We start from the raw sequence: 19,517 nt of genomic DNA, 5'->3' as shown, positions 1-19,517 counted from the left end.
CCGGCCTACCAAAAAAATATCGAAGCTTCTGGTATATATTAACCGTTTGTTTTACTTGATATTCCCGATTTAGTATACACATTTATGATATAATTAGTTTACGGCTTTTAAAAATTATTTCTTTACGACCCCTGCCAAGTGTTTGAATTTCATTTGAAAAATACCGAGCACGCGGCAAAATAAGACTTTGAAAACCACGATGCACGTAAAATTAAATAAGCAGAACACGTTGAACGAGACACCCGTCTTGCACGACAGAAAGTCAAATAAAAAAGTAAAAACACGTTGAACGTGAAATAAAAAACGGCGATCACGTTGCACGAAAATAACCCTTTACCTTTAAGTATTTGGTCATTGCACCTTCGCATAAATATTGTCGCCGAAAACTCTGTTAAATTCGTTTCGCTATAATCTTTTCGGTAAACTCAAATCTTATGACGAAGGTCAAACATTCACATTCTTTGTTGAAACGGAGTGTGACACACATTACTGTACGACTGTGTACTGTAAACAATCAAAAATAATGAATTCCTAGTAAAAGATTTATGGAAAATTAATCCTAAAGTGATGCTGCAGTAAGTGTAGTCCACTTAAAATACAGAAATATATTCTCTGTAATTGTTTAAAATAAAATTCGTCTGCCAATCGACCCAAGCCAATGGCGCGTTGGGAAGTTTAAGAATAAATTATTTGTTAGAAATGCTTACTGATAAAGAAGTTATTTCTTGTTCAAAGCTATTTTATATTTCTAAAGCAATTTTAATATTTTCTTTTCTTGCTATGTTGTAATTCTTGCATGTGAATATTTATGTACAAGACCACGGTTGAACAGGAAAATATTGACATGGCCATGGCCTGACCTCAAAAGCGTGTTCTATAAATAGATATTACTGCAATATATGAATAAGATACCCATTTAACTTGCATGATTTTTCTAAGTTTTAAAACAATTTGAAAAATGTGTATATTATAAATAATATTAAAGATACAACTTTTGTGTATTAAACTTTCAATTTTGCATCTACACCATGCTGTTGTTGGGGAGTTAATCTATGTACATTTTGTACATGTATATGTGCCTGCACTATGTAACAGTATTTATTACATGAACAGATGTATCTGCAAATGCATGCATTCATACAGAGACATATACATGTCTGATTTAAACATTGCTTGTTAACTGCTGAATGAATTCAGAAGACTGGTTAGGTTTTAAGGTTTACCAAATTGAAGCTATATACTTGTACATTTGTACATGTATTTGATGGATCATAACTAATATGTTTGTTAAAACTGATTGTATTTTTGTAATAAAAAACAAATGTTTCTGTATCTGTATCTGTATCTGTATAGTACTGGAAATGAACTCAAAATACTGAGTAAAACTTATCCAGGAAATGTGTGTGCGCCACTGATGTTATACCTGTAAACAACTAATTATCTTTCAGGAAAGGTGTTTTATTGTTGTCCTTATTAAACAATTAGTCAGACAACAACAATCTGCAAGCTTATATAATTATGGGTTGTACATGTAGTTGTAATCAATATATTTTTTTCATTCTTTGATTTTTTTTCATGCACTGCTGTTATTTAGAAATATGAAAGCTAAAAGTTAATTTAAAAAGCAACTCTGGACTTTATTATATTTTAGTAAGTAACTGAAACATGGTTTATACAAATGTAATTATTACTTGTTTCTTTGGCATCAAGTTTTCAGATCAAGATTTGGTATAATTTAGTTAGGTTAAAAAAAGATTACCAGGTCAGAAATGTGATGAATATATTTTGTATTTCCTATGAAGTTGCTTACTTGGCAATTATTTGAATCTCTCTGACAAACCTTTGAGTTAAACTATTTTCCACCATTGGAATAGATTACTGTTGCTATTTCATTCTTTGTTTAGCTGGGTTTTTTATTTTTCATTTGAACATGACATCACTACTGAGTATTGTGCAAATGTAGCTAAAATGTGTGTCTGGTGTACATGTATCTATCAGATAAGTGTTGTTTTTTTTAGATTGTAAACATTTACAGTTGGTAGGAAGATAAAGGATTAAAATTTCATAGGGAAATATATAGTGCTTACTTCAAAAGAGTAAACATATACAATTTAAATGAAAAACTTGAGTGAAACTTTCAAATCACAAAAAAAGGCTACATAGGGAATTTGAAACAAAATTTACAGACTTTTGCATAGATGCACAATATGTAGATCTCACTTAAACCTTAATATATATATAAATTTTTATAAACCATAATTATTTTTCTCAAAAGTTTAAAATTCTACCATTGGATTGGTAAGATCCTGCATGAACAATAAACAAGGAAATCATCAAATCAAAAGCACTTGAATATTGATTTTATTGCATTTTTATGCCCCACCTACGATAGTAGAGGGGCATTATGTTTTCTGGTCTGTCCGTTCGTCCGTCTGTCTCGCTTCAGGTTAAAGTTTTTGGTCAAGGTAATTTTTGATGAAGTTGAAGTCCAATCAACTTCAAACTTAGTACACATGTTCCCTATGATATGATCTTTCTAATTTTAATGCAAATTAGAGTTTTTATCCCAATGTCACGGTCCACTGAACATAGAAAATGATAGTGCGAGTGAGGCATTCATGTACTGAGGACACATTCTTGTTTTTAACTATTTAAATGAAAAGGGGTAATTATGTTTAGACTTTTCTCTCTGTTTACACAAACTGGCCTCAGATTTCAAACTCATTCAATAATATCTTGAGACCATACCCTGAAATCATGGAGTCCTACTTTAGATGATTGATTTGTAAAATAAAGGGTGGTAATTTTACATAAATTTTCATTGTGTTTATCACAAGAAAGGGGTTTCATTATATCTTTCAAGTTTACTGGTGCACTCTTTCTAGGGCATGTAAGTGATACTTTTCATCTGAATCCAGGCAGTACTATGAGTTATCAGTAACATTTGATAACAGGGTAAAAGTATTGGTTACTTACTGCCAATTGCGATCATTGTAATTTATTTAATTGTAAAATTTTGGAGCTGGAACAGGAACATTTTTTTATGAAATCAAACCAAATTCAAGTCTTTCTTTGTATCTGCCATTAATATCAAAATAAATGCAGAGTCAATTTGTATATATTTATGTGAGTTTTAAGCTTTCATTTTTTCCACTTTTTTTCAAAACAAGTGAAAATTATGAATCTTTTGGGTTTTCTAAAAAAACCAGTGAAAATCTGCAGTCTTGCATGAATAATTTTATAGTTTTTAGGCGCCTTCTTTTGGATGCCCTGCTTGAATATTGAAGTTGTTTATTCTAATACACCAACTTTTAGATGCCCTGCATGAGTAAGTTTATAATTCCGAGGCGTAATATTTAATAAACATGAGGTGAACTTGTCATCCTGTTTACTAAGATAACTCAATTTAAATCCCTTTCACACCTTTCACTTAATGCAATATATTGTTATTAACAGGAACTGTCTATTAATTCTTCACCTGGATGTCATGCCCACGTATTTACATTTGTATAATAATTATTTTTATATACTATAGTTAGTCATTTTAATATCATGATTGATTTTCATACTTTCTTTCATACATAATGCAGTGAAAATTGATGAACAGCAATGCAAGGTTAAAACATTTACAGGTGTATTAGATCAAAGAATTGAAAACTATAGATATCATATACATACATTTGATGTATTAACATTTTTAGTATGATCAACAAAGTAAATCTCCTGACCCCTAGATTCAAATAAATGCTCTATATTATATGTACATGTATATATAATTCGTCTAAACATCAGCCCAACAATGTTAGATCTGTAAATTTGCTTTCAAATTATACATGTATATATATATTTATTTACATATTTTAATGAGATATGTGAAATGATAGAATCTGTGGTTATTCAGTGAGCTTAGTTCATAAGAGTTTGAAAAGGAAATTTAATCAAGATTCAAGGCAATATTTATTTTCTACTTTCAATAGAGCATAATGACTTCAGTTGAAAAATGATACATAATGTCACTAAAAGATTGGAAAACTTTATTTGATTTTTTTAAATGCTTCATGTTGATAAATAAAAACTTTAGACTGTATTGAGAAACTCAGAGTGAAATAAGGAATTGGCAATTATTTGGAGGAAATATTTTTCAAATTCACTGCAGTGCATGTGCAGAAATGTACATATTTACATACATGTAACATCAAAACAAACAAACAATAGACCCTTAAGCTAGATAAGGTCAGTCTTCAAGCTAAACCACAGGCCCAGCCTTTCACGCCTGTAAAAACCAACAGGCCAACAGAATCATACTAAAATTTTCCATAAGTTCAGTTTCCGGCCTGTTGATTAAAAGTTTATCTTGAAGATTTGATAATGTAAGGATTCTTTATACTGTAAATAAAATTGAGAATGGAAATGGGGAATTTTTCAAAAAGACAACATCCTGACCAATGAGCATATATATATACATTGTAACAGCCGAAAGGTCATCAGTGCATTTTCGACAGGATGAGAAAATCCTGCACCCGTGAGAAAGTACCATTGGCATAACATTACTGCATAGACTTCTCAGATGTTATAAATTACCCAAGAGTTGAGGTTAAGTAACATCTTTGTGGCAAATAAGAAGAAATCAATATTGTTTTCATCATAGACAGTTTATTGCTGACTGATTCCTTCTTTAATCAGGTTGATACGACTTTGAGGAATAGTAAAGAGTGCAATAAATCTATATATTGTGTACTTTTGGTTTAATTTTTCTGTTTACCTGATGTTTCTTGGAACAACAAACTCCGGAAAACAGATCAATTTCAAAATACTTAGAAATCAATGTTTTAGAGATAAGAAAAAATAACTGAAGTAAATTAGTCACTGCAGAGGTTTGCTGTTTACATCTTTTTTAATTTTACTTATCTTGTATTCAGAAAATTAATTTCACTGAAAAAATAAATAAATTTAAAAATAAAAAAAAATAACACCAAAGGGAAAAATTAATTTTATTGAATAATTCGTAAATGATGTACATGTATGATCTTTTGGTAAATGTTCAAATGTATTTGGGGTTTCATTAGTCCTTGTCTGTTCATTGTCGGCCAAAGAATGGTTATGTATCATAAGCTGGAAGAATGTAGATTTATAACTTGAATTGGTTTACTGACAAGCCTGTTGGGCAAATGTAGTAAATGTGCAGTCATAAATAAAATTTATAAGGCCTGCATAAGAGTAAGACTTCTTGATCACAAGGAAATCTTCAACTGTCATTGGACTCTTACCATATGCAAAGTAATGTCTTATTTCTTTCCTTGTTTCCAGTTGTCATAAATGTTATATCTGTTTATCATGTTTATCATGTAGTGAGATCATTATATAGTTAAAGTCATTATTTTAAGATCACATGTAGAGATTGTTTGATTGATGTATGCTCGTTCAGTGACAAATATTACATGCATATAGGATTATAACATTAGTTTGATATATATATACATGTATACATGATCTATGAACATCTATCCAGTTTTGTTCTCAATAGAATGAAGTGTCGGCTCATAAGGTCTGCAGGAGCAGTTAGATGTAGCATCATTCCTTGACATATTATTCTGACTCAAAGCTGAACAGTCTTTTCTTTTCCTAGAGCTTAGCGGACAACTAAGCATCAGAATCTGATTTTAAAGTATGAGGTATCAAACCCATGACCTTCATCAGCACTCTGGACAAAAGCAAGACCATGAAAATGGTTGTAGAATTTAATTTCTTGTTTTACCAGTATTGACTATTGTGTACTATTTATAGATCTAAGGGCTTGATTTAAGAAGTTAATCATTTTTAGTTGCTGGTCATTCTTTTAGAGGTACACTCTGCTATACATATTTGGTATAGGGGAGCTAAGTTACCCCTGGCCTTTTGGGTGTAGTTATCTTTCTTGATGATGAGTGACTTGTATCCCCCTTTTTCTCTGTACTCCTTCATGCATGTATCAATAAGATTAAGAAGATTTTGTTGTAAAGGGGAAACACTAGTGTTATAATCAGGATCTTGTGTAAATAGACTTTTAGGTTTAAAGTGGATATTGAAAAGATTATGGTCACTCACACGAGGGAAAATAATTAATCTATTTACAACCTGTATTATGACCTGTCTCATGCTATAAATATATATACAGTGTAACCTGTATTATCCGACACACTTGGGGACTAGAAAAAAATGTTGGAATAAGCAGGGTGTCGGAATACTCATGTTTTTTTCTGCAAGGATAGTCATATTTTCAATTTTATGGCCCAAAAAAAGTGTCAGTTAATGGAGGATGTTGGAAACTCAGTTGTCAGTTTAGGCAGGTTGCACTGTATTTGTTAATATTTGGATATGTATGACTCAGCTTGTGTTCATGTAACCCTGGTGGAATATTACGAAATTCAATGTGACTTTTATAATTGTGCGTTATCCCTTTAAATTTATAATATTTCACATACAACTGTGGCTTTGACTTTTGTCTTTCGCATTCAGTGATTATTTATGGTAAAAGTAAGAAAGGGTAAATGTATTCATATAAATGCAGTATATATTATACTTCAAGTGAACTTTAGAGTCACAGTAGGATGTTATAGATTATATGCCTTAGGACTTCTATGTCTGGGTTAGTTCTACTTCTGATAGGTATTGATATTTTCCTGTAGCAAATATTAGCTTCAACTATGCAAAGATAGAATTCTATTTTTTTGACATTTGATATTGTACTAAATTTAATATCATTTAGACAGTGTATACGTATATGACTTTATCATAAGATTTTATTTCATATAACTACAGCAAAGCCTGAGCTCAACCTTGTAAATTTTGAGTATTTTTTTTTTCTCTTTTCAATTCCTTTCAATCGGAAACTGTTTCAATAAAAAAGAATTTAAACTGAATAATTTATTGTATATGGCCTAAATAACATGTTTAATACATTTCCATATTACCTTGAAGCCAGATAATATTGATCGTTTCATGCCAAGGATCACAGGTAAACAAATCATATACATGTATATTTCAAATATATTGACAATATACTGTTGAGTAATACATTCAATGGTCTATTGGTTTTAATTGTGAGAATATGGGTTTTAACTTCTCTTAAATGAAAAAAATGTTTATTTTTGGAATCGATCTTTTTGTATTGAAATAAAGAGGAATTGAAAAAATTAAAAACTGTTGTATGTTTGTTAAAAATGAAGGTAGTTTCTTTATTGATACCAAAAATAAATAGGTAAAATCCATAATAATTCATCTATTGATAAGACTGCAAACTGTTTTATGGTGACAGCATTAATAACTGATCAAGTTGTTTAGAATTAGTATTGATTTTGATGAATATAGTTTCAGTTTTTATCTGGGTAGACTTTTTCATATTTTAATAGCAGGATGAAACTTGTGTGTGGTGCAGTTTTTATTATAACTACATTATATCATGTTTTCAAACCTATTGTACATGTAAATGCATGTTTACAGTTACATGTTAACGTTGTATCAACAAAGTAATTAGCTATTAATACAACAGGAAATCAGATGATTTATTTCCCAATCGAACGATTAAGTATAAAGTGTATACATTTTAGTATTAGCTGAAACTTAATCTTATATTAGGTGAAAGTGGTATAGGATAGTATTTGTATATCATTTCTCAACCTTAACAACCAAATATTTATTAATCGCCAAAAAAATTTAGAACATTTATTATGAAATAATTATGTGATTATACCTGTATAAATAAAATTCACCACTACTTTCAATTTATTCTTTATATACATGTAGATATCCATACTTGAAACTAAATTATCTCAAATTCTGAAGATAATGATTTAAAAAAAAGTAATGATTTGTAATGTCAGTAACTGATTAAAATTACAAGAAGACATATGTACTTGTATGGCTTTAACAGATAACGTTTCTTTATAGGGATAGTATGCGGAGATGTCAGCTGATCACCCAGCATGCAGCATTGTAAACAGAGTGATTTTAATCCATTAGACATCTTAGCCACAGCTGCTGCATTGAAACAGACTGATAAACCTGAAACGAAACAAAAAATTGTTATTGTTAAACCAAAAGAAGGAGTCAAAATCATAAACCCTAAAGATCATGCAACGTCTTCATGTTCGACTAATGAGAAAAAGACCAATACAAAACCTATTGGATTGATTCGAACTACAAACTTCATTGAAGATGGTGTGAAAAAAGTCAAACTAACTATAAGTTCGGAGTTAGAGAAAATGCTCAATGAGCATAATTATGGAAGTATACAAAAAGTCAACTCAGGAAATAAAACTGTTCTAAAATTGCCAGATGTTTTGTCCTTAGGGAATGATAAGAAAGTTATTGTAAAACTTGTTGACAAATCAGGTGATCATGTGAACCGTGACCAGTTATTGGCAGGTGTAAATAGTACTGATAAAGATAGCCCCAAGGAAACTACTACATCAAATCAAGAGAGTGGGAATGATGGGCACAAAGAGAATAAATCTGACCAAGTATGTGATGGTCAAAATACACAGACATTGTCCGAAGATTTAGATACGAAATTGCAGTCTTTAGAAGAAAGTAATTTGCCAGTTGAAGATCTAAAAAGAGATTTAATCTTAGATCATGTAAATGGTGAATTAAAACATGTAGATTCAGTGGAGAGTTTGACTGAGAGCACTGGGAGAAAGGAATCCTGCTCCAGTTATACGGTACCAGACTGTAAACCAGTTCAAATTGAGGATTTTGATGTTTGTAATGAGAGGATAGACTCTGATATCAGGTCACCTGTTTATGAGGATATTGATTTTAATGAATCACATAAAACTCCACCCAATGATCAAACTACATTGGAATCTAATACAAACAGTGTTCAGATTCTAAATATAAAACAGGCGATTGAAGAAGAAGAAGAAAATCATGATCAAGACGAAGCATTATTGACGAATACAAAATATTCAATATCTACATGGTCAGATAAAGAGAATAAAGTATTGGAGAAAGATGGAAAAAATCAATATGGTGATAATGAGATACTACTACCTGGTAAAGTAGACACAGGTGCTAATAACATAGACAGATGTGACATGGGCAAGTCACAAGTTCTGGAGAAAGTTGAAACATATGCTGCTGTTCATGAAAAACAGACTAATATTGATGATACTTTAGAAGAAAGTCCATCCTTGGATAGTTATTCAAGCAGAGCCACATTTTCAATGCAAGATCATGAGTATGCTGAGAAATATTGTGATGACTCATCAGAAAAAAGAAATGACAAACTCCATGATTTACATCTAGTTAATGAATTTTCACAAGACAGTGGCTTTAGTGATTCAGGATTATCACCTGACGGTTTAGAATCAAGAACATATAGACGTGATAGTCCATCATTAATACCTGTCAAAACAGACATGTTACCTTCGTTTGATTTGAACGATGTCAATAAGGCAAGAGACGCAATTGTTGCTTTGGTAAATTCTAATGCGCTACCAGTTGTACCTCATGGGACTAATTCTCAATCTAGTTCAACTAAAACATCACCAAAAGTTGGTAAATTTTCTATCGGAACATTTGCTTCTGTTTGTAACTCCACTCTCGGTCTTCAATCACCAGAAAAGAGTCAAATCGCATTCGGGCAAAGGATTGCCACCTCTCTTCTATCAAACAATATTTGTCAACAGAACAAAAGTGAAAGTGCTGTAACGTGTGTTCAGAATAATTCAACTGAACATATTGAGCATGATCATGACTATAGTCTTCCATATCATGCCAGACCAAGTAACATACCATTCTCAGTTCAAAAGGTCAACAAGGAAATAGCTGGCAAGGGAAAAACAAAGGAGAAAAAGAGTGATGGAAATGAAAAAAGATCAAAGCGCTCTGTTAGTTCAGAGTCAAAAGAAGACAAATCATTTGATTTGATTACTGGGGAAAGTGAGAAAAAGAGCAACAAAAGTGAAAAACTGGCAGAATTCCTTAAGAATAGTACATCAGATTCTAAATTAAAAATTCAAGGAAGTTACAAAGATGATTTTGTTTATTTTCTTAATACAAATTTCCGTAGTCGAAGGAGAGCTAGTCAAGACATTCCACCGGCAGTACCATCAGATAAAATTATTGTGCCACTTCCTAAACCAGGGGATATCATTGTACCCCACTTGACAAATGAGGATTTAGAAGCCATAAGATTGGGTAAACATAGCACATTGTCAAATGGTCCCCACACTAATGGAAGTCTGTCATCAACAGTAACACAGCCGTCATTACCAGCCACTGTTTCTACCGCGCTGAGAAACCAAACTAATGGTGTTATGACAGATATTGAAAGTGGGATCATTAATACGATATTAAGTATGGAAACGGAACCATGTGCCGATACCACTGACCCTGTATTGTTTGGAAACGGAAATGAAAATTTTAATATCAATTTCTCCGATCAGTTGACACCTGAACAAATGGAAATTTTATATAGTGCTGTGGATCAAGTCCAGAGCATTGATGGCACATCAAGTGATAAAGAGAACGTTGGTGACACAATACAGGGCAAAGGCGTGACGTCTGACCTCAATGGGGAACCAGCTTGTGTGGAAATCAAAACAGGTATGTACAAGGCTAAAATTATAAATTCAATGAACCCATTCAACTATTAAAAGCTTTTAAGTATGTTTATGATAACCAGAAAAGGTTTGTACTATGGTTCACTGATAATAAATACCTTGGCCTTGGGGAAATTTATCTTGAAATTCAAATAATATATTATACAACAGAAACAACCTAATGAAAATACAACATCCTGTACATTTATCAGAAATTAATCATCTTGTCAGATTCAGTTCATTAAAAAGTGGAATAAAATTTTCAGAATTATAACAGTAACTTTAATCTGTTATATTCGTCTGGGACTTTAACTTAGTTTAAACTGAAGTGTTACTCTAGATCAGCAGTATATATATTCTGTAATTTAAAAATTCCTCAAAAATGTTTGGACAATATTGACAAAGTTAAATTAAATGGCTGGTTGAGCTAGTTTATTAAAAGCTATTTGGTGCACACTGCTTTAAGTACTAATAAAAATCAATTTACAAGTTTAATTGTAACAGGATCAGGATATTGGTCTTCATTAAAATATCCAATGTTCATGAAAATTGGCCCAGGTAGCACAAAAATGTTTAAACTACATGTATGTTTAATTTGCTTAAATTATATAGTCAGAAGATTTTTTTCTTTCAACTTTTAAAAATATAACTCCTATTCACCTGATTCACTGCATGGTTTAAAACAAAGTAAAATTTCCCTAAGCACATGTGTTGTTCCTTTATTTAATCAGTGTCTGAAATTAAAAGGGTAATTATATATTGATTTTAGGCCTTTAGCCAAACACAAAGTACATTGTTTTCTATGCTTTGGTTTTAATATTTTATATCACAGTTATGTAATACATTTACTAGAATCTATACATTTATTGTTCTGAATAGGCTCACATGTAATACTACTAAACTAACTACTAAACAGTGTCTGATCCAAAAGAGTGGGATTCCGGGGTCGAAACCCCCTTTTATTTTTGATGATCAATGCATTTGAATGGGGACATATGGTAATAGTTGGAACCCCCCCTTTTATATTGGGTTGGGACCCCCTTTTAAAAATGGCTAGATCTGCCCCTGCTAAATGACTTAGCTTTATACAAGTTCAACTGATTCACCTGAATGTAGTTATACATGTATATATTCATACACGAAAAATTAAATGTTTAGTATAAAATATATTTGTGATTATTAAAAAGTTAGGAATGAACTACCAATGGCTGAAGATATATGATATAAAAAAGTGTTTTCTTGCAGTAATTTTGGTAGCATTGTGCTTTAAACGTAACACATCTACACAAAGGATATTGTTGATTTTAATTACCATGTACTGTACATGTAGATGCTTAGGGGAAAGACTAACATAAAAGATTAATCGTGTGCTTCCTGTACATTCATATAAGTATATTCATACTGAATAAATGATTTTCTGTATTGCATGTTACATGGTGTATGTTCAATGAACTAATTGTTCTAAATGTCACATGGGATGTTATAGAATTACCCATGGAATGTGAAACGGTTTTCAGATACACTTCTTTTATCAAATGAATACAGTAACTAAATAAAGTCATCTAATTCAAAGTCAAATGTTAAATCTCAATGATTTAAAGTCATATTAAATGAATTGATATACATAATGTAAGCCTTTGACTTCAAATAGACCACTTTTTGTACGTAATCTAGGTCTTGGCACTTGGGACTTCTAGAGGTTTGGATGATTTTTAAGGCAGTTTGTGTTATCAAAGAAAAAAATTGAAGGAGTTATAATCTCTGGTGCAGATAAAACGTTGGAGGTTCAAATATAATCAGCTATATTTTGATATAACTACATTAATCTCAAGGTCTTGGTTTTTGTTCTGATGGGTACAGTTTGATTTTAAGGTTTTGGCATTCATTTATCCAGGAGTTTTTTCTGGGGAAGTATATTAATAAAGGTCCCTGCGATCACTAGATCTGCTCACCTTGTTCCAGTTTAAATGTTTGATGTTATTTTTTAAACATTATATAGTCCAAATAATTATGAATATGATAGACTTTCAAGATCTGAAAAGAATATTGTTTTTCTATTTTCTTTTTCAAAATTTTGTGGTGAATTATCTAGTGTTTCTAGCAATCTAGGTATTTTTAGATGTAAAGGCCAGCTGTCACATGATGTACAGTGTGTGTTGTACATGTGTATGCAACGTTTTTTCCTGATATTAAAGCCATGTATACAGTATATATAATTTTAACTTTTATCAACATGAATAGTCAATAGTTTTGGTTGGAAACATGATATTTTTAATGGGAAACTAGCAATTCATTGATATTTTAATAGGTTTCAAGTATGTTTTTGTTAACCACATATTTTGAACGTGATTTAGAATACATGTATAAGAGAACACCTTTAATTTTGCTGCTTCCCCAACTACTAGATTTAATTTATAAACTATGTGTCATGAACATGATGAAGATAGCATGTGCAGTATACAGTAGTTTGTTATCCTCAAGTTTGGATTATCTTATTTGAGAGCGTGGTGGTTTCTAGATTATCTTTATGAAAATAAATCGATTTCCAAATCCTCTGCATTTAAATAAATAAAAATAAAATCTACCCTGTACTCATAATTATGCCAAGTCATGTATTTCCATTTCCTATGTTAATACATGGTCAATAAAGAAATGAGTAAATGAACCAACACCATACCCACACAACAAGACACACAAGACACTAAAATCTAAATGAAACATGTACACGATTTAAAAAAAAAACCACTTGAACCAAAAACAACAACGTAAGAGAAGGTTCTAAATGAAATTAACATTGTTTGATACCACATGAATTCTAGCCAAAATTGATTTCATTACAAACTGAATGTAGCTATTGAACCTGACAAAAATAGATATAACTAGCTTCAAGCATTAAGTATAACTGTATGCTAATTTACATAAATTTATCAGTTGACAATTGTGAATTGTAATCATAAATATGATGATTTGCATGCCCAGAATTAAGAATTTCTTCTCTAAGTATTAATTTATTAAAGGTTTAATATCCTCTTCTATTAATCTGATATTGATTATACTAATATAATGAATTTTAAAGCACATAAGAAATGTAACATAGTTATCAGTTATATAATGTAGTTAACTGGACTACATCTGATGTTTGTCAGGTAAAAACATATACATTGTAAGTGCATGCATTTCACAACAAAGGTAAGAAAACAACAATCCTACAAAAACAAACATCCTTCTCACACATTCTCACAAGTCATATAATTGACAGGTGTGACTTTAAGATTAACACCCAAACATTTTAAAAACACTTATGGTTATTAGGTGCTCATTATATGACAGTCTTGTCCATGGAATTATAACTTTCTTGTATATATATATATATATATATATATTCAGTATCATGAAAAGATTAGGAAATATGTTAATAAGTTAGGAAAGACCATGCAGATAAATTTTACATAGTCATCAGAGAGGGCCCCACCTCACCATGAAATCCCAGTCCGTATGACCAGTATATATACATACAATGTTAGAAAGTATATAGGTTTCAACAATATAAAGCATAATCTAAACAGCATAGCAAGCTATATAAGGGGAAATGATAATTATTTGCAAGATTTGTAACTGTTGCTTCAGTAAGACTCAAATAAGGGTTTTAAATACAGTTTGGCAAGAACTAATTATGACCCAGGCTTGAAGACAACATTTTGTATTTCCTGTGATATTTTAAGAAAAATTCCATGGCAGATTTAATGTAGTAGCTCTTTATTTGATATTTTTCAGGGTCCCCAGAAACACCTACTCCAAAAGAGACGGCTGCAACAAGTGACAAAAGTTTACCAGGAAACTCAGATTCTTCTGAACAACTGGATTTGTTAAACGATGACTTGAAATTGTTTCCATCAACTCCAGATGTGTCCAAAAATAAATCTGAAGAGACTGATGCACCTTGGATTGTGACCGTCAGCATGTTTTGGAACGACTTGCCTGCAATTATGTTGGAAAAGTTACCCTATTTACGTTTAGTTGACATTCATAAACAAATCCTTCCTGCCAAAGACACGGGTATTTTGAAAAAACGATGCCAGCTTTTGGGAATTGTTGTTAAAAATTGTTCAGAAATGCAAAGATATTTCCTTGTTCAGTATGGAAGGGCATTTAGTTCCAAAAGTAATTTAATAATAAGTAAAGTAAATGCCGAGTTTTTAATTGGATATTATGTGAATCCAGTGACTAAATTACCAAGGTCATCATCAGAAGACCATCCACAGCCAAAAGTTAAGCCAACTAAAGTCTCCAGACCGAGGTCAAGGCCACCAAGTAGAACTGACAGGTAAACAGACAATATTCATATAAAAAAAGAAGATGTGGTATGATTGCCAATGAGACAAATCTCCACAAGAGACCAAAATGACACAGAAATTAACAACTATAGGTAGCACTTCACAGTTAGGTGTGTAGTTTCGCATTTGGCCCTTGTGGATTTTTCAAATATGAGAGCTAGTGTGCAATAAAATTCATTTTTGGATAGCTGAGTATTAAAATAGCCTTTGTATTGGGTTTATATGAACATCAAGGTTATGTAATGTATGTAATATAGGCTGTTTTCTGTATGACAGTCTGTATTTGCATGTCCCTTCCATACATTGGTCAGGCAATTATTGTAATGTTTTTTTTCCAACTTTTTATCGCACGAACTTTGTGATTGGATTTGACGAAAAAATGAGGCGAAAGACACCCATTTTTTATTTGATCATTAGGAAGATTTAGGAAAACAGTTTCTGAAAAGGTATCACTCAAAGGCATTGAAATTCTAGTTTGATCCAAATTTTGTGGGTAAATGTGACATGTTCACCCCCCTTTTTGCAATATTTAATGGGAAATAAATGCAGAATGTTGCCATGGATACACATAAAAGGAATTAATTTTCACCCTTTTAACTTTTGAAAATCCAATCTATGGAAGATACTGATTACATACATATGCACATGTACAACACAAACAGTTAGGTTAATGTATTAGAAATCCAGGAATAGGAGAGGATAAAACATTTTGTGGCTCATTTTTAATTTTATTTTCTAACTGTGGAGTGCTACCATAGGTCACTGTGTGGCCTTCCAACAATGAGCAAAGCCCATACAGCTTAGTAAGCTTTAAAAGGCCTGAAATGACAATGCAAAACCATTCAAACGAGAAAACTACCTTATTTATAAATGTAAAAAAATTGATTGAATTACTGAATTAGGACATGTTTTTTAATCTCCAATCATCATGATCATTATATATATTGGAAGGAGGAAGAAAAGATGCTTTATAATAACCATCAATTACTTATGAAAGTAACTCCTTTTGATTTGATGATTTTTTAACGCCTATCAACAAACTGATTTGCTTTGATATTTATTTGAATAAGTTATTCATGTTATAAATTAAAGGTAGGTCACAGACAAACCAGAGTATAGTAAGGTTAATATACTTGAAAAAAATCACACTAGTTTTGAGATTGATAGAAGTAGAATACTACCTATATATGTTTTTAAAAAGTTTTTAACATGAACCTACGATGTATCAATCCAGAGTTATGGTATTTTAACCATCAGGTTTGAGTCAATCTTTTATACTTGTCACAGGCAAACTCAAGTACATGTATAAAATATATACAGTTTTGCACAAAGTTAGTAGAACTAATATTTGGTTCTCCTGTACTTACATTAATAGAATTAATCATCATACAAATAAATATGTATTAGTCTATAATCTCCTGTCACCTTTACTTACACCTGGTTGTATATCATGTTTATATCTAATAGGAATACCAAGATGAATAACATTGATTGTCAATTTACTTATTATATAATAAATTGTAATTATATAATGAATTTTACGTCGTCTACGATTGGTTAATAAGAAGAATGGTTAAATTTATTTGCTTACAAACAAAAATTTTCTTATACATGGCAAAAGATTTATACCCATTAACAAAGCACATTTTGTAACTACATTTTTAAATTAGAATTATTAAATTTTGTGTGAAAAAAATTTAAAATGAAGGAAAAAAACATTGAAGTCCAATATCATTTCTAATGTTTTCAGGCTTGAGAGACGACTCAGACACATTCTGTTGTACATGTCTCAGTCTGCTTTATAAAAATAAGAAGATGTGGTATAATAGATTCCAATAGTGCCTTCCAAAGTGAGCTAAACCTATAACAAATAGTCAGCTGTAAAAAAAAAACTCCAATAAATATGACAAATGTAAAACAAGAAAACTAACAGCCTAATTTATGTACAAAATATCAATAATGAATGAAAAAAAAATAAGATACACAGAAATAAACAATAACCACTGAATTTACTTGTTTCTATCAACATTTATCTAGATCTTTTGGGGGTTTTTTTCAGTGAGAAGACAAAGACAGTTATTCCTCAGAAAAAACCTCCAGTTATAGCGGAGCCACCTCCTCCAGCCCCACTTGGCCGAACACGTCATAAGAAGATCAATTTTCTGGAATTACTAAAGGGGGATTCAAACAGCAACTCCACAGAAAATTCTGTAACAGAACATGTTGAAGAAAAGAAATCAGAAGGAAGCATATCTGTCGTAGTGGTACAACCCCCAGTTGGTTGGAAAAAATCTGATTCGACAGTTAAAAAAATTGAAGTAGGAAAGAAAACTGTTAAACGATTGCATTCGGGAAGTGAAATAAACAAAAAGAAATCAGAAGAATGTCAGACAATTGATTCTATGGGTGATGATGATATTGAGAATAGAAATTTAACATGGCTCTGTAAAAAAAGGCAAAAGATTCCATTGAAAGTGAATAATAAAAAGGTCAAGAAACCAGGTTCTCTTAAAGTAAAATGGACAATTTTTAACAAAGCAAGTAGGAAAAACTTGATTAAGAAAAAGAAACAGAGGGAGGTATTATCTGTTGTGCATAAAGATATTTTACCTAATAACAGTCAATTAAACAATATACAGCCAGGCAATGTGTTCATGGATTTATATAACAATGAAAAATCTTCGTGTGTTCGCTGTTGCACATGTAACAAGATATTTTCAATAGATGCTTTCCTCTCACATCAGCATGATAATGGGGGTGATGGAAAACTGATTTCCGTGGTTAATCCACAAAGTTTAAGTCTCAGGGATGCATCAGATTCACAAAAGAAAATATGGCGCAACTTTCAGCTTAAAAGGAAACGATTCAATAACAATAAAATAACAACAGTTCAAAATGGGTTACCAAAAATACAAATTGTAGAAAGACAAAATGATTTGGAGAAAAGAACTCTGATTGTTAAACCTCCGTCAAACAAATCATTGCGTATCAGTTCTAGGAAGCGTAAACAAAAACAATTGTATCCCATCGAAAACTATTCTTATAGTTCTGTTGTTAAACACGAAGGACAGGATACATCATCACCTTCACCCAACAAAATCATCAAAGTTTCCAATGCTCTAGCTGATAATGTCGTCACAGAGTCAAATGGACCAATATTAACAAGTTTCACTGCCTTAGAACATGATGTGTGATTGTGTACATGTACAGAATGTATGGATATTTAGATGTTTGTTATGAGTGATTTTTTTGTTCTGTTATGTCAGTTTTGTTTGTTTGTTTGTTAGAACCATCATGCCATAGATGGTCTTATTATATGTATATGTAGCAAAGAGTACACCAAAGCTAGATATTGAACATGTTCATGAAGTTTATGATTTAGAATATTGCAATCAAAATATTTGAAACTGACAGATACCATGCTAAATTCCTGATCTTTTTAAACATTATTAAATTTAAAGGTCAATTGATCTATAGTGTGAAGATATTCTGAAAGGTCTACTATCTTCAAACAGTGGAATTTTTCTTGTGCATTTTTATAAATGGAGATCATGTACTTTTATCATGTTTATCATTTTGTTAATTGTAAAATTAAAAGTATGTAACTTTTTTCTTTTTAAAGTCATAAGAAACCTCAAATCAAAAAAAATAATGCATATGTTTTTTATAACTCAATGGATAGTTTTCATTATAAAACTTATGTACATATACTTTTTTCTGAAGAAAATTCTTTAACTTATTCATATTTAGAAGAAGTTTACTTTATTTTAATAGCTTGCTTCCAGCAAACAATTCCCCCGACATATTTTCCGTATGCAAAGTGACCTCAGTGTGACCCATCTCGTAAAAATCCGGTGATCACAATACGCATGGATGTCCTTAAAATAAACTATTATCTGAATTTACATGTTGACCACGTGCTCTCTTTCCATGCTTTTTTGTTTATTTTTTGTCGATTGTTGACAAACAGGTGACCATCGTTAAACTTCGGCTTCAAAACACGGACTTTAATTACCTGCCATATTTTCACAACAACACTGACTGATTGAGAAAAAAAATTGACGATTATACGAAATTTACACGAAAAAAATGATAAATTCGTGCACAGAAGACTAAGTTTATGATGTTTGTATGCATTGGTTCAAGATTTGGAAGAACATAATTTTTCACCGGTCACTCGTTTCTTATGACTTTAATATAAACGGAAAACCAATAAAATTTTGTGTAAATATGATTGCTTGAAGTTGAAAAAAAAAAAATGTTATTATTTTTAAATGAATTCCAAGTTTAAAAGATTGAGCACAGTAAAATTCATGTGAATCGTGTGATAGGAAACACATTTTTTCTTGGTGTAAAACTGGTATAAAGGGGAAAAAAATTAAAATTTGATCAAATGCAAAAAGGTAAAATGAATATTCTAGAATAGATAACAGACTACATTTTGTAACACGTTAAAGATACTTGTACAAACATGAAACACATGTATTTAACAAAATCAATGATTCATCATTAAAATTTGAAACCTAGCTGACTTAGCATGTGATCACTGATGGCAAATCAATGATATTGATTATGAAAAGTTTATTAGTCTCAATATTGC

General features: G+C 31.1%; 1 protein-coding gene across 2 annotated transcripts; it reads left to right on the top strand.

The window, feature by feature from the left end:
- Positions 1 to 442: 442 nt before the first annotated feature.
- LOC134715365 (uncharacterized) lies at positions 443 to 18,532 on the top strand. 2 transcript variants are annotated; one of them, XM_063577504.1, is made up of 4 exons: positions 443 to 575; positions 7,927 to 10,587; positions 14,358 to 14,907; positions 16,977 to 18,532. In XM_063577504.1, the coding sequence occupies exons 2-4, from the start codon at positions 7,962 to 7,964 to the stop codon at positions 18,109 to 18,111; spliced, it is 4,311 nt and encodes a 1,436-aa protein (XP_063433574.1). In that variant the 5' UTR covers positions 443 to 575; positions 7,927 to 7,961; the 3' UTR covers positions 18,112 to 18,532. The 2 variants fall into 2 exon arrangements, with proteins under 2 accessions (XP_063433574.1, XP_063433575.1); XM_063577505.1 differs by lacking the exon at positions 443 to 575 and adding an exon at positions 6,491 to 6,625.
- Positions 18,533 to 19,517: the final 985 nt, after the last annotated feature.

Source organism: Mytilus trossulus, chromosome 4, assembly GCF_036588685.1.
Source record: "Mytilus trossulus isolate FHL-02 chromosome 4, PNRI_Mtr1.1.1.hap1, whole genome shotgun sequence".
NCBI lineage: Eukaryota > Metazoa > Mollusca > Bivalvia > Mytilida > Mytilidae > Mytilus > Mytilus trossulus.
The sequence above is the reverse complement of the archived record's forward strand: the minus strand, read 5'-3'. Positions and strand labels throughout refer to the sequence as shown.

Coding starts and splice junctions, on each gene's coding strand:
- LOC134715365 (XM_063577504.1), top strand. CDS start 7,962: ATGCAGCATTGTAAACAGAGTGATTTTAATCCATTAGACATCTTAGCC. Junction 10,588..14,357: donor TTGTGTGGAAATCAAAACAG/GTATGTACAAGG, acceptor GATATTTTTCAG/GGTCCCCAGAAACACCTACT. Junction 14,908..16,976: donor CCACCAAGTAGAACTGACAG/GTAAACAGACAA, acceptor GGTTTTTTTCAG/TGAGAAGACAAAGACAGTTA.